The sequence below is a fragment of the Pituophis catenifer genome, unplaced genomic scaffold (assembly GCF_029215685.1).
Source record: "Pituophis catenifer annectens isolate HBS135680 unplaced genomic scaffold, rPitCat1.0.hap2 SCAF_10, whole genome shotgun sequence".
In the NCBI taxonomy this organism is placed as follows: Eukaryota; Metazoa; Chordata; class Lepidosauria; order Squamata; family Colubridae; genus Pituophis; species Pituophis catenifer.
The window spans coordinates 3899762-3914705 of NW_027256890.1; the positions used below are offsets into that span (position 1 = coordinate 3899762).

The 14944-nt window shown below is 45.1% G+C and overlaps 1 protein-coding gene across 1 annotated transcript in view; it reads right to left on the reverse strand.

The window, feature by feature from the left end:
* The window catches only part of DHX37 (DEAH-box helicase 37), a 46618-nt gene that overhangs the window by 18055 nt on the left and 13619 nt on the right, over positions 1–14944 (reverse strand). Inside the window, exons 8-15 of the mRNA XM_070950923.1 lie at positions 14103–14216; positions 12857–12958; positions 10750–10864; positions 8960–9055; positions 6436–6515; positions 5867–6014; positions 4419–4495; positions 1697–1929 (exon numbers count right to left, since the gene is read on the reverse strand). Coding sequence (XP_070807024.1) covers positions 1697–1929; positions 4419–4495; positions 5867–6014; positions 6436–6515; positions 8960–9055; positions 10750–10864; positions 12857–12958; positions 14103–14216 — 965 coding nt within the window. The remainder of the gene's footprint in view (positions 1–1696; positions 1930–4418; positions 4496–5866; positions 6015–6435; positions 6516–8959; positions 9056–10749; positions 10865–12856; positions 12959–14102; positions 14217–14944) is intronic.

Consider the following 14944-nt stretch of genomic DNA (forward strand, 5'->3'; position numbering starts at 1 on the left):
AAATTCCTTGTGTGTCCAATCACACTTGGCCAATCAAGAATTCAATTCAATTCAATTCAATTCAATTCAATTCAATTCAATTCAATTCTATCCTATCCTATCCTATCTGTACCCTACGACTATCATTAAGTGTTGTACCTTATGATACTTGACGAATGTATCTTTTCTTTTTATGTACACTGAAAGCATATGCACCAAAGACAAATTCCTTGTGTGTCCAATCACACTTGGCCAATAAAAAATTATATGTTATTCTTCTAACAAACATCCGTTTTTAAAGAACTGTGATATTCTCCTTGTTGTGTTCAAAAAAAAAAAAAATCAAGACGATTTAGGATTGTGATGGTGGCAGAAGGGGTTTTTAAAAAGAAAAGCGAAGAGTGTGTGCAAATATTGTCCATATGTAGACACACACACACACAATGCACACACTAAGACTCTGCCCTTCCAAGGACACAACTACCCAAATCAGAAGTTGCTACCTTCGCCCAATGGGTACCAAGGGCTGATCTGCCTTGTCCTCAGAGCTGGGGAATTAAAGACATTTTCTTGAACATTTGGGCATTGATAGAAGAGAATATTTGTAGCTCAGGGTTGTCCTTGGTGCTCTCTGAGGTTGGTGGTTTTCTTGCAGACGTTTCATGACCCCACTAGCTAACATCATCAGTGCTAGAAGGGAGTGGGGTTTTCTCTCTGCTTATGCAGGTAGTCTTAGACTTAAAACAATTCATTTTGTGACCAATGTTATAAAGGTACTGAAAGAAGTAACTTATGGACGCCACATTTAGGCATTCCTGATTTTCAACACTTACAAACTTTGTAGCATCCCCGTGATCAAAATTCAGATGCTTGGCAACTGGTTCATACTTATGACCGTTGCTGTGTCCCCCAAGGTCACATGATCACCCTTTGCGACCTTCTGATAAGCAAAATTAATGGGGAAGCCAGATTCACTTAACAACTGGGGTAACTATGGTTGTAAAATGGGGCAAAAACAAACGTCTCGCTTAGCAACATAAATTTTGGGCCCAATTGTGGTCGTAAGTAGAGGACTACCTTTATACAAATGGCTTGCCCTGTCATACCAGACCAACAATGAAGCAATAAAAACAGCCTAATAAAGGAGATTTCCCATCAACACAGACAGAGAAAGCCATTAGTATATTAAAAAATAAGGGGAAACCCCACTCCCTTCTAGCACTGATGATGTTACCTAGTTGGGTCATGAAATGTCCACAAGAAAACCACCAAGTTCAGAGAGCACCAAGGGCGCCACATTTGGGCATTCCTGGTTTTCAAGTCTGTAAAGGGTCACGGTGGCTCAGTGGCTAAGACGCTGAGCTTGTCGATTGGAAGGTTGGCAGTTCAGCGGTTCGAATCCCTAGTGCCTCGTAACGGGGTGAGCTCCCGTGACTTGTCCCAGCTTCTGCCAACCTAGCAGTTCGAAAGCACGTATAAAAAATGCAAGTAGGAAAATAGGGACCACTTTTGGTGGGAAGGAAACAGCGTTCCATGAGCCTTTGGCATTGAGTCATGCCGGCCACGTGACCACGGAGATGTCTTCAGACAGCGCTGGCTCTTCGGCTTTGAAACGGAGATGAGCACCGCCCCCTAGAGTCGGGAATGACTAGCACGTATGTTCCAGGGGAACCTTTACCTTTACCTTTTTAAATGGGGGGGGACCCAGTTAGCTGACCTGTAACAGTGGCCTGGCTCTGTTCGGCCCGCTCGACCCGCCCGCTGGTTGGCCGAAGCCTGGGATGTCCACATAACCTTGAAGGATGAGATGCCGGTGACTTTGTCGTAGAACCGTTTCTTGACCTTCCCGCAATCAACCACGTATCTGATGCCCGGAATGGTCAGAGACGTCTCCGCCACGTTGGTGGCCACGACGCACAGCCTGGTCCCAGGTGGAGACGGCCTGAAAACCTGAGATGGGGGCAGTTTTCAAGAGATGAGAAAAAAAAAAAGAACCATTTCACCAAAGACAAGAGAATTAAGTCTGCTAGTCACTCCTTCCACAAGGAGCATTTGCGGCGATGTTCTCTTATGTTGGGAGAGCTCCAGGCTTCCCGCCGGCCATGCCCTGTTTGTAAAGACTCCATTACTGGGGTGGAATGTGGCCTGGCTTCCCCCTTGCCTTTGCTTGTCAGAAGGTCCCAAAAGGTGAACAAACGACCCCGGGACGCTGCAATTTTTACAGAGGCACGACTGAGAGCATTTTAACAAACTGCACCCCTGTTTGGTTTGGTGGCTGCAGTGCCTCAGATAGAAAGGCCATTCAGAGAGTGGTGAGGACAGCGGAGAAGATTATAGGAAGCTCACTTCTCGTTATTCAGGATGCTGCTTAATAAGCGCTGTGTGCTTAGAGCTCGAAGCGTTGTTAGAGACCCCACACACCCACTTCGTGGCCTGTTTCTGTTGCTCACCTCTGGGAGGAAGTTTTGAAGTATTTCTAGCAGGACTTCCAGATTCTGTAACGGCTTTGTTCCCTAGGCCATCCGTCTGGTAAACTCACAAGATTCATTTTTCTTGCCATGTACATGTATATATGCGAATTAGACAGTGTTGTTCCTCTGTGTCATATATGTGTGTGTGTATGTGGATATATGCATAATGGTTATCTTTTGAGAGTTGAATGCAATGAAATTTCATTTTAATGTATGCCGATTAGTGTACATTTAAAGTGACAATAAAGTTATTCAAAATCTATCTTCTATCCATCCTCCACCTATCTTTCCCTTTCCCTCTCTCTAATCTATCATTCTATCACTCTAGCTGTATCTATCTTATCTGTCTATATCTATCTATCTCTAATCTATCTATCTCATCTGTCTATATCTATCTATCTCTAATCTATCTATCTCATCTGTATCTATCTATCTATCTATCTATCTATTTATCTATCTATCGATCGATCAATCGATCGATCTATCTATCTCATCTGTCTATATCTATCCATCATCTATCTATCTCATGTCTATATCTATCTATCTCATCTGTCTATCTATAATCTATCTCATCTGTCTATATCTATCTATCTATCTGTCTGTCTGTCTGTCTGTCTGTCTATCTATCTATCTATCTCTATCTATCTATCTCATGTCTCTATCTATCTATCCATCTCATCAGTCTCTTTCTCTTTCATGTCTCTATCTATCTACCTACCTACCTACCTACCTACCTACCTATCATCTATCTCCTGTCTCTTATCTATAATCTGTCTGTCTGTCTATCTACCTACCTATCTCTACCTACCTACCTACCTCTATCTACCTACTTACCTACCTACTTATCCATAACTATCTATCATCTATCCATCCACCATCCATCTATCCTTTTTCTTTCTCTATCGTTTTATCATTCTATCTCTATCCATTGATCCATCCAGCTATCTATCTAGCTACCCATCCATCCATCCACCATCTAGCAGGACTTCCAGATTCTGTAACGGCTTTGTTCCCTAGGCCATCTGTCTGGTAAACTCACAAGATTCATTTTTCTCGCCATGTACATGCATACATCCAAATTAAGACGGTGTTGTTCCTCTTTGTCATATAATATATGTGGATATATTATTTATTTATTTATTATTTATTTATTTATTTATTTATTTATTTATTTATTTATTTATTTATTTATTTATTTATTTATTTATTTATTTATTTATTTATTTATTCATTCATTCATTCATTCATTCATTCATGAATTTCATTTCATTTTGTCATGTTTATGTAGTGTATATTAGAGGTGGAGACCCTTTGAGAGCTGCATGCAACGAAATTTCATTTTAAGGTATGCCGATTAGTGCATGTTCAAAGAGACAATCAAGTTATCTTAAGTCTAGAAGTGTTCATAAGTACATACAGCTTTTCTGAACGTACCCAGAGGTGGTATTCAGCCGGTTTTGGTGAACCGGTAGCACCAACGATCAGTTGGCCTCGCCCACCCACCCCCGCTCTATCCTGTCCTTTATTTCCTGCCTTGTAGCTCATCTCAATCGCTCGGCACAGCTGATTTCCACCCCCCTTGCTGTTCTACTTACTGTTGCTGACTTGGAAGGTAAGCAGCTGAGCTTCTAAATCGGGGTGAAATGCTCCCGGATCGCCTGAACCGGTAGCGGTTTTTCCCTGTGGTTCGGCGATCTGGTAGCGATCGCCGTCCGGGTGTCATTACTTCCTGGTTTTAACCAGGAAGTAATGTTTTTTTACCTTCTGCACCTGCGCAGGTGACATGCGCGCTTGCTTCTGAACCAATAAGGAAGGTAAGTAGATTTCACCCCTGCTCTAAATGCTCCATTTTCAGCGCTGCACATAAGCGCCTTAGGCGCGTATGCACACTCACCGAACTGCTTGTTAAACAGGCAGCATCCCACCACTTAACGTACCCAATATTCCTACAGGGGTATTTAATCTTACCTTGGCTTGCTTTTCAGGAGCCAGCAAAGAGTAGAGAGGAAGAACGTAAAGTGGGTGGGAAGAATCCGGTTTTTCACCTGCGTTCAAATTATAAACAGAGAGGGGAAAAAAAATCTAAAGATTAGCCTGCTAGGTTATTAGTACTATCGTCTGTATTTTCGAGACACAGTAAGACTTAAAACTATTTGATCATTAACCTTACATGTTTTTGTTTGAATCGCTTGCCCCTGTGACTCCTCGAGAAATAAGGCAGCATAAAAATATAAATAAAAATATAACCAGTAAATAAATACTGTTTCAATGTTTTTCAAAATCAGAGCTAAGAGGCAAGGGAAGAAGAAAAAGCAGCATGTATTTTTCTGGCAGCTTCATGAGAACTAGTCTCTTTGTGACTTTATTTAGGAAATGTATTGACCATAAATCTAACAGAGTGGTTACTTTAAAAAAAGGGATACTCACGCTTAAAAAAAGATCACCTGCTATTAAAGAAAGGCCAACGTCTTTGAGGAAGTGATATAATAAGGTGCTAACTTAACATTCGTGGTTTGTTGAATAAGCCAGGGTCTGTTTTCCTATGTTAACATGAAGGCAAGATCCGACCATAAAATAGAAAAAAGAGAGGCTGCATCAGATGCTGCCTTGTCTTATTATGGGTCAATGGCTAAGACACTGAGCTTGTCGATCAGAAAGGTTGGCAGTTCAGCAGTTCGAATCCCTAGTACAGGTCTCCTGTCTGAGCAGAGGGTTGGACTAGATGACCTCCAAGGTCCCTTCCAACTCTGTTACTGTAGTTTGATCTGGTCTTCTGTGCAAACTCAGCCAACTTTCAAAGTGTTGTGGTCCGTCAGACTCGGACAATGAGGAGGTTGGGGAGGAACTTGGGCCAGTGCTGGAGTCTGGGGAAGGCTCTGATGGATGCTCTGCATCGGACGCAGAGATAGAGCCAGGGCCGTCTGACATTTCCCAGCCACCGAAGAGGCAGCTGCCTTTGGAGGCTGAGATGAGTGAGTAAGAAGAACAGCTGGGGCCTGTTCCAGACGCACGTATGTGCAGAGCAGTTAGAAGAGGTGAGCAACGGAGGACAACGGGAAGCAAAGCACAAGTGGACGCTGAATGGCCCCCCTCTGGCTGGGGAATAAGTAGAAGGAAAGGGGAGTGGTTATCATAGGAGACAACCGTTTGTATTTCTGACGATTTTGCTCATTGTGTTTCGTGCCAAAAAAACTGCTGGCCAGAACTTAATTTGCAGCCTTTCGGCTGGGAGTTCACGGCCTGGCAATTATCACAAGGAACTGATAAGGTCTGTTACTGCAGTTAATTCCTTGCAGGACTCTTGCCTGGACTTTTCGGTGGGTGAATGCCATTAATTCACAAGAGGTAACCAGGAGTCGTGGTTTCTTGCTTCTGCTAAGGCTGGGTCAGAAGACAAAGGCTCGGAAAGCACAAACCTCCTTGCAGACAATCTTCGCCCAGATCAAGGTCAAGATCCGAACCAGCCGAGTTTGCTTCTTCGTCGTCTTCTGCAGCCTCTCGGTCTTCGTCTCCTTCATCAGTCGGCAGAATGGAATAATTGTCCAGATCAATTTTGGGCAGGGTCTAGAAAGAAAGGGGGGGGGGGAAACAACTTCAAAGACTCGATATCCTTCTAGATTTAAAATTTAGAAGGCATTTGGGAGAATCTTAAGACCTGTTTGAAAAGTACGACAATATCCAATCATCTAAAGCAAGAAGATAAATCAGATTCTTATTATTTAGTAGATAGAGGGTACTCAGGAGATGAATGTGCAAAACTAAGATATTTTGGGGGATTTTTTTTTAAAAAGAAGGAGCAAATATAGGTTGTCCTCGAATTATAGCCATTTATTTAGTGACCAAAGTTATAACAGCAGTGAAAAAAGTGACTTATAATTGGCTCTTGCACATGTAACTTTTGCAGCGTATAAAGAGTCACATGATCAAAATTTGGGCTTTGGCAACCAGCCTGCATTTATGACAGAGGCCGGAAAATTTAGCTTACTTGAAGAGCGTGCTTCTTTTTCTGTCTGGATTTCTTAAACCTTCTGATGGCTTCTACAGAATTGTCCTCATCTTCAGAGCCTACGAAGAGCAAAGCCACATTTTTCTCAATCAGGACTATAAAATGTTAGTAGAACTTCCAGAAATCACCAGCTAGCATGGATGGACTTCAACTCCCAGAATTCGCCAGGCCAACATATGGACTTTATCACCTAGAATTCCCCAAGCAACATGGACGGACTTCATCTCCCAGAATTCCTCAGCCAGCAAGGGTGAAATCAACTCCCTAATTTTTCCAGTCAGCACAGATGAACTAACTCCCAGAATTCCCCAGGCAACATGGACGGACTTCAACTCCCAGAATTCCCGAGGCAACATGGACAGACTTCAACTCCCAGAATTCCCTAGCCAGCAGGAATGGACCAACTCCCAAATTTTTCACAGTCAGCACAGATGAACTCCCAAAATTCCCCAGGCACCATGGACGGACTTCAACTCCCAGAATTCCCCAGGCACCATGGACGGACTTCAACTCCCAGAATTCCCCAGGCACCATGGACGGACTTCAACTCCCAGAATTCCCCAGCCAGAAGGAGTGGACCAACTCCCAAATTTTTCCCAGTCAGCACAGATGAACTAACTCCCAGAATTCCCCAGGCAACATGGATGACTTCAACTCCCAGAATTCCTCAGGCAACATGGACGGACTTCAACTTCCAGAATTCCCTAGCAAGTCCATCCATTCTGGCTGGGGAATTATGGGAGGTGCAGCCCTCCCCTCTTAAAGTGGCCAGAGTGAATGATTCAAAAAGCCAATTTAAGAGAGTGGGAGTTCTCATATCACCGGACACCAGGGTCACCTCAGAGAAATGAAAAAATGGAGAAAATCAATTGTCCCAAGACTACAGTTAGTCCTCGACTTACAATAGTTCATTTAGTGACCGCTTGAAGTTACGTCACTGGAAAAAGAGACTTACGAGCATTTTCACACTGATAATTGTTGCGGCGTCCCCGTGGGTCACATCATTATAATTTGGATGTTTGGCAACTCGTATTTATAACAGTTGCATATTTATGACTCGCATTCATGACTGCATATTTATCACTCGCAGTGTCCCGGGGTCATGTGATCTCATTTTGCAACCTTCTGACCAGCAGAGTCAATGAGGAAGCCAGATTCACTTAGCAGCCAAGTGACTAACTGAACCGCGGCTGTGATTCACTTAACAACCGAGGCCAGAAAGATCGTAATATGAGGTATACAAAATTCACCTAACAACTGCCTCACTTAGCAACAGAAATGTTGAGCGTCGTAAGTTGAGGACTACGTGTATTATATTTTCTGTTAGCAAAGGAAAAACAGCTACGTACCATCCCTAAAGATTTAAACCAGAAAAATGTAGAGCACAGATAAAAAACCTGGTGCCCTCACGATGCTTGAATTTACCCCTCCCACAATCCCTTGCCCAAGTTAACATCCAAAACCTCTAGATCCGTGATTTATTTATTATTTTTATTTTTATTATTCATATTTCTATGCCGCCCACTCTTCGAGGACTCTGGGCGGCTTACACCAAAGACAGTATACTAAATAGCACATTGCCCCCAACAATCTGGGTCCTCATTTTACCCACCTCGGAAGGATGGAAGGCTAAGCCAACCTTGAGCCAGTGAGATCTGATCCGCTGATCTGCTGAACTAGCAGTCAGCTGAAGTAGCTGCAGTACTGCATTCTTAACCACTGCGCTACCTTGGCTTTTTTTTGTGATGGCGAACCTGTGGCACACAACACCCTTTCTGTGGGCACGTGAGCTATCGCCCCAGTTCAGATCTGCTGTGCATGTGTGCCTCCTGCCAGCCAGATGGATTGGGTCTCTGCTGCACATGCCCGGGGGTGGGGGGTGGTGGCATGTGTGGAGGCGTGCAAGGGGAGCATACATGCACGGGAGGCACACTCAGGACTAGGAGCATAGGCTTTCCAAGCAGAGGGAAGACCTGCGGGAGTGCAAGGCCAGGTACCGGCGCCTGGAGGCTCAGCGGGCTGAGATGGTCAGCCAGTTCCAGGCCATGATGCAGTCCCACTGGAACAAGACCCTCCGGCTCTTTGCCACCAGCAGCGCTTCCCTCCAGCCTTCGCCAAAGCCCCACACCAGGAGGCTGAAGCAGACCCCAAGTCGGAATTTCTGCCCCCCTCCAACCCACACAAAAAGACCCTGAAGGGGGAGACTCTCTGCAGCAACACAAACGTTCATTGCACGTATCCGGCCCGGGGGCCGTAGTTTGAGGACTCCTGATTTAGTGTAATACAAAAAATGCAAATAATTTTTCTGCGGACCACCAAAATTTTCTCACGGACCACCAGTTGTTGACCGCTGCTCTAGATGGCCCCAGGTTGCCCCCTTCCAGATCAGAGATGAAACGACTGCGCTCTCAAGGATCAATTGCCTTTTTTTCCCCCGTTGCTGTTTGAGAAAGCCTTTAAAGAGGACAACAACAGGAGTAAAATTTAAGAGTGCAAAACTTACCCGGAATTGCGTTTTTGCAAAAAGGGAAAGACTTCCTTAGCCTCCGACAAAGAGAATGGACTTCGGCCTGTCCGGTTAAGAACACCAAAATGCCCCCTGCAAAAGAGAAGGAAGGAAGGACAGCATTTTAAACTGGACCACCCGAGAGAAAGTTGCAAAGAGCGTGTCATGCACCCCGTCGGTGGTCTGAATCTGCGGGGGGGGGGGGGAGATGAGCTGGAACAAGAACTGACAGCGAGGGAGCAGGGGCAGCTCCGTTGGCCTTGGAGGAAACTGGGGAAGGGCTGAGTCGGTCCAGCCAAGGCTGTTCAGAATTAAGGCCTGAAGGCCGGGAGGAGAGAGAGAGCTCAGATGAGGAGCAACAAACACCCCCTCCTGATGCAAGGGCTCGGAGAGTGCAGAGAAGGCGTGATCAGTGCAGACGGAGTCAGCCATGCGCGAGGAGAGTGTCCCGCTCAGCTTCACCAGGCACACCTGGGAACTGAGACTTAAGGAGACACCATAGGGAGGGGAATTGTTGGGAACAAACCCTGAGTTCCTGGAGTGTTGTGGGCCGGACGTTTGAACCTGCCAAGAGTCTTTGCATTCCTTCATTTGCGTTCTGAAACTAATTATCTGGATCTTTTGCTCCCTGAACTCCTTGCTTGGCTCTTGTTTTGCCGGATACATTTGGGATTTATTGCTGTGCAGTCTTGGTGTAGACAGCACTGGACTGGATGAATCGCAGCCAGAGAGGCTGCTTGAGGTTTGTGTGGGGGTTTGTTCTCACTCTGCTCTGGGACTTGTCAGAAACGTGGGAGCGTTTGGGGAACGTTGGAGCAATAAAGGGGCGGTTTGAACTGCCAGCTGTTTGGGTTATCTCTGTGCCGTGCCCTGAGTCATCACAAGAACGTAGAGCATCCGTCTCTTCAAAAACTGAAAACCTCCTGCTCCTTTTGCAGAATATCGAAATGTTTAAATGCCTGGCTGGTGATGATGGGGGTAGGCATCCAGCTTGATGGGCCTGCTTTGGGGAAGAAGCAGAGAGATCTATGGATAGCCAGAACTTTAAAGGGAATATTTGTAGTTCAGAGTTAAAGTGAGGGATCCCTGGTGCTTGCTGGTTTGCCTGCAGACCTTTCATGGCCCAACTAGGTAACATCATCAGTTTTAGAAGGGAGTGGGGTGTGTGGAGTAGAAGAGAAGGAAAAGGGGAGGAGGAGGACTGTAAGGTCCTTGGTGCTTTCAGGAGCTTGGCAATTTTCTTGCAGATGTTTCAAGACTCAACTAGGTAACATCATCAGTGGTAGCAGGGTGCAAACCCTACTTCTTTCTAGCACTGATGATGTTACCTAGCTGGGTAATGAAATGTCTGGAAGAAAATAACCAAGTTTGGAGAGCACCAAGGACCCCTCGGTTGGAACTTTATTGCAACTCCATCAGGGAATTACACATTGCTGCTCTTACTTGAATGCTTTGTAAAATTAAATCGTATAGATATCTCCTCAAGCAACTGAGCGGTACTGGTGGCCTAGAGGTGGAGCTCTCGCCTCACAATCAGGAGGCTGTGAGTTCGATCCTAGGCTGAGGCAGATATTTCTCTCTCTGGGCCCGTTGAGAATATATCTGCCGAACAAAACTCCCCATTGGCAACAGGAAGGGCATCCGGCCAGTAAAACATTCTGCTAGCTCCATTCAGTTGCCCAGACTCCACCCTGCAAGGGATTATGGGGGTCATTAAAAGAAGAAGATGATGATCTCTTCAGGCAATTGTTGTTGGTTTTTTTCCCTTTTTAACTCAGTCCTCTGACCTGGAGGAAGCATTCGGTGAATTTTGCAGACTTTCCGGAAACATTCCCCGCTGTAATCTTCCAATGGGGTCCTCTTGTTGAAATGAACGGTGACTGGAAACTGCCTCGCATCCACCTGACATAGAAAAGACCACAGGTAAAAAACCCAAAAATCGAAAACAATGCTGAATTGCAAGAAGACAGCCAAACAATGGTCTGAACCCAGATTTAAATCGACATTATCAGAAGATTCTGGATTAAATTACTGCCCGGTTCCTTTGTTTGTTTGTTTGTTTTCAGAATAAAGGTCTGCTGTTTATTTTATGGTTCATGTCAATACGATCTATAATTATAATACAGGTAGTCCTCAATTTATGACCACAACGGAGCCCCGTGGATAAGCAAGACAGTGAAGCGAGCTTTGACCCCTTTTAGTGCCTTTCCTGCCCTGGTCGTTAAGTTGAATCACTGCAGCTGTTTAACAGTGAGTCACAAGGTTGTTAAGTGAATCACCGCTTCCCCGTTGACTTTGCTTGGCCAGAAGGTCGCAAAAGGGGACACTAGCAACCGTCATAAATAGGAGCATCCGAATTTCGATCACGGGGAAGCTGCAACGATCATCGATGTGAAAAACGGCCGTAAGTCCCACTTTTGCATGCCGTTGTGGCTTTCAACGGTCACTAAAACGAATTGTTGTAAGTCGAGGACTTCCTGCATAACACCTAGAAATATAAAATTCTCAGCAGCTAAACTCGACATAATTTTTATCTTCACCAAACTACTGTTAGAACCCGGAAGGCTTTGGAGTGAGACTGACAGAAAGAGAAGAGGCTGTACTTCCTGAGAATGCTCGGGAAGATAAATCTATCTCAGTGTTCTGCCCCAGCTTCGGACCCCAAAGAACACAGCACACACAAAGTTTGTACAAAACATAATTTACTAAAATAACTCAGTCTGTTTCAAAACAAAGGCTGTTAATAAACTTTCTTAACAGCCTACAAGAAACCAAAGATAAAGTAATCACAATCTTACGAAGGTTGGCAGAAAGCCCAGAAGCAATTTACAGAGAATCCAGACGCGAAGGAGAATGAACTAAAGTTGTTCCCTACAGCTTGCTGCAATCGGCGTTCCTCCTTAAATAGGCTAAGGGAGTGGCCAATTAGCCCCAAGCCTTACTCTCGAGGACACCTCCTCCTGAAGAGCCATTCCTGCCTTTTGGCAGCTCTGCGCGCCCATGTATCGAGAAGAGGCTTCTCCTCTTCATCCTCTTCACTTAAAGGAGCCTCTGGAGGTTCTGAAGGCCCTGGCTGAATCCCCGCCTCTGGCACCACATCTTCTCCAGCCTCCTCATTGTCTGACTCGAGCGCCAGCTGCACAGGCTGCTGGTGCAGCACCACACCAGCCTCCTCGCTGTCAGAGTCAGCCACAATCCGCACAGGCCACAACACTCAGCATCTACTTCTGTCCTACTATCGCAGCACCATTGAGAGTGTCCTGACATAAGGCATTCTTGCATAGTATGGGAGCAGCTCTGTAGCAGACAAAAAAGCTCTACAGAGAATCATTAAAACTGCCCAGAATATCATCGGACTCCAGTTACCAGCCCTGGACGACATCTTTGAATCTTGCTGTTTGAGGAAGTTGCATAACATTCTCAGAGACTCTTCCCATCCTGCTTACAATCTTTTTGGACTGTTGCCTTCTGGCAGAAGATACAGAACAATTAAAACTCAGACCACACGTCTTCTGAATAGTTTTTATCCCAGAGCTATAATTGCACTCAACCATGAACTAAAGGGCCACCATCAGTGAGCTCTTGGACAGCATTACTTGGTCTGCTGTGTGGATGTTTGGATGGTTTTAGGGGTGGGGAATTTGTGGTGGGTGGGAGTGTGTTTGGGGATTGTTATGTGTGTTGGATCTGGTCTTTGGGTGTTCAGTGAATTTCGTTGTATGGGTATACTGTGTATACACATACAATGACAATAAAGTTATTATTATCAAAAAGGGTTGTATTGAAGCAGAGATTGGATAGGAAGCCCGAGCAAAATGTTCAAAAATCTCATTTATTTTTCCTAACCTCCCACCCCACCCCACCCCACCCCACCCCACCCCACTCCTTTTTCACCTGGATAACCGGAGGAGGAACAGGAAAAAGTTTTTGGTTAGCGGTGAAATCCTCGACTCGCAGCGTTGCAGACATGATGATCAGTTTCAGCGGCTGCCCTTTCTGACAAACGAAAGAGAAACAAAATGTTCAAAGGGTGGGTTTTCGTGAATTCAGAATTAAAAGATTTAGAAAGATTTTTTGGGGGAAGGGGGGAACAAGAGGAGGAAGGCGAGGTGTGCATGTAAAAGAGGCTTTTTCCTTAAATCTGGCGAAGAGTTTTAGCTGGCTTTTAGCTTGCTTGAAGGCAGGTGGTTTTTTTTTTTTTAGAATAACAGTTGGAAAGGGACTTTGTAGGCCATCTGGTCCAACCCCCCGCCCAAGCAGGAGACCCTACACCCTTTCTGACAGATGGCAGTCCAATCTCTTCTTGAAAGCCTCCAGTGATGAAGCTCCCACAACTTCCGAAGGCAACTTCTTTTCCATCGGTTGATTGTTCTCACTGTCAGAAAATTCCTCCTTATTTCTAGATTGAATCTCTCCTTGATTAGTTTCCATCCATTATTCCTTGTCTGGCCTTCTGGTGCCTTGGAAAATAGCTTGATCCCTTCCTCCTCTCTGTGGCAGCCCCTCAAGTATTAGAAGATGCTAGCCTGTCTCCCCTGGTCCTTCTCTTCACTAGACTTAGCCATGCCCAGTTCCTGTAACCGTTCATTGTATGTTTTAGCCTTCAGCCCCCTAATCATCTTGGTTACCGATTAACAGAGTTGGAAGGGACCTTGAAGGTCATCTAGTCCAACCCCCTGCCCAAGCAGACTCTACCCCATTTCTGAGAGATGGCCGTCCAGTCTCTTCTTGAAAGCTTCCAGTGTTGAAGCTCCCACAACTTCTGAAGGCAACTTCTGTTCCTTCGGTTGATTGTTCTCACTGTCAGGAAATTCCTCCTTATTTCCAGGTTGAATCTCTCCTTGTTCAGGTTCCATCCATTATTCCTTGTCTGGCCTTCAGGTGCTTTGGAGAATAGCTTGACCCCATTCCTCCTCTCTGTTGAGGGCAGCCCCTCAAATACTGGACCACTGCTTTCCTGTCTCCCCTGGTCCTTCTCATCACTAGACTAGCCAGGCCCAGTTCCTGCAACCGTTCATCATATATTTTAGCCTCCAGTCCCCTCATCATCCTGGTTGCTCTTCTCTGCACTCTTTCTAGAGTCTCAACATCTTGACCTCGGCGTGGAAACACTGCCTACCTTCCCTTATTTCGCCTTTACCTTAGCTCGAAGAGGCACGATGCGAGATAAAAGACCAATTAAGATGTCAGTATAGACGCTCCTCTCGTGGGCTTCGTCCAGAATTATGACGTGGTACTTGGATAACAAAAAATCCTGAAAAAAAAAAAGAGTTGGAAATGTTTCAGTTCAGTTTGCCAGGCTCGTGAACTGGGATTCAGGAATGATGAGCGTCGGGCAACAGTTACAGGTAGTCCTCAACTTACAATGGTTCATTTAGCGACTGGTTGGAGTTACGAAGGCGCTAGGAAAAAAAATGGTCCTGGAACTTATGACTGTGTCAGTCATGTGATCCCAATTTAGGCACTTGGCAACGGTCATGTATTTATGACGGTTGCCCTGTCCTGGGGTCAAAGTGATTGCCATTTGCAATCTTTGCCAGCAAGCTTCTGACAAGCAAAGTCAACGGGCAAAGCTGGATTCGCTTAATGGCCATTTGTGATTCACTGAACAACTGCGGTCATCTGTTTAACAACCATACTAAAAAAGAAAAAAGAAAAAGAATGCAAAATTGGGTGTGACTCGCTTAACAACCCCCTGGCTTAGCAATGGAAATTCTGGCTCGAGTTGTGGTCATAAATCGAGGACTACTTGCAATAGTATTGGAAATTTCAAGGCCTTTTAAGAAGAAATGAAAGAAATAATTCTGGGAGTTGAAATCTGCAAGTCTTAAGCTGGTGAGGGAATTCTGGGAGTTGAAGTCCCCATGTCTTAAGCTGGCTGAGGAATTTGAGATTACTTAAAGCAGGGGTCTCCAACCTTGGCAACTTAAAGACTTGTGGACTTCAACTCCCAGAATTCCTGGTTGAGTAATTCTGGGAGTT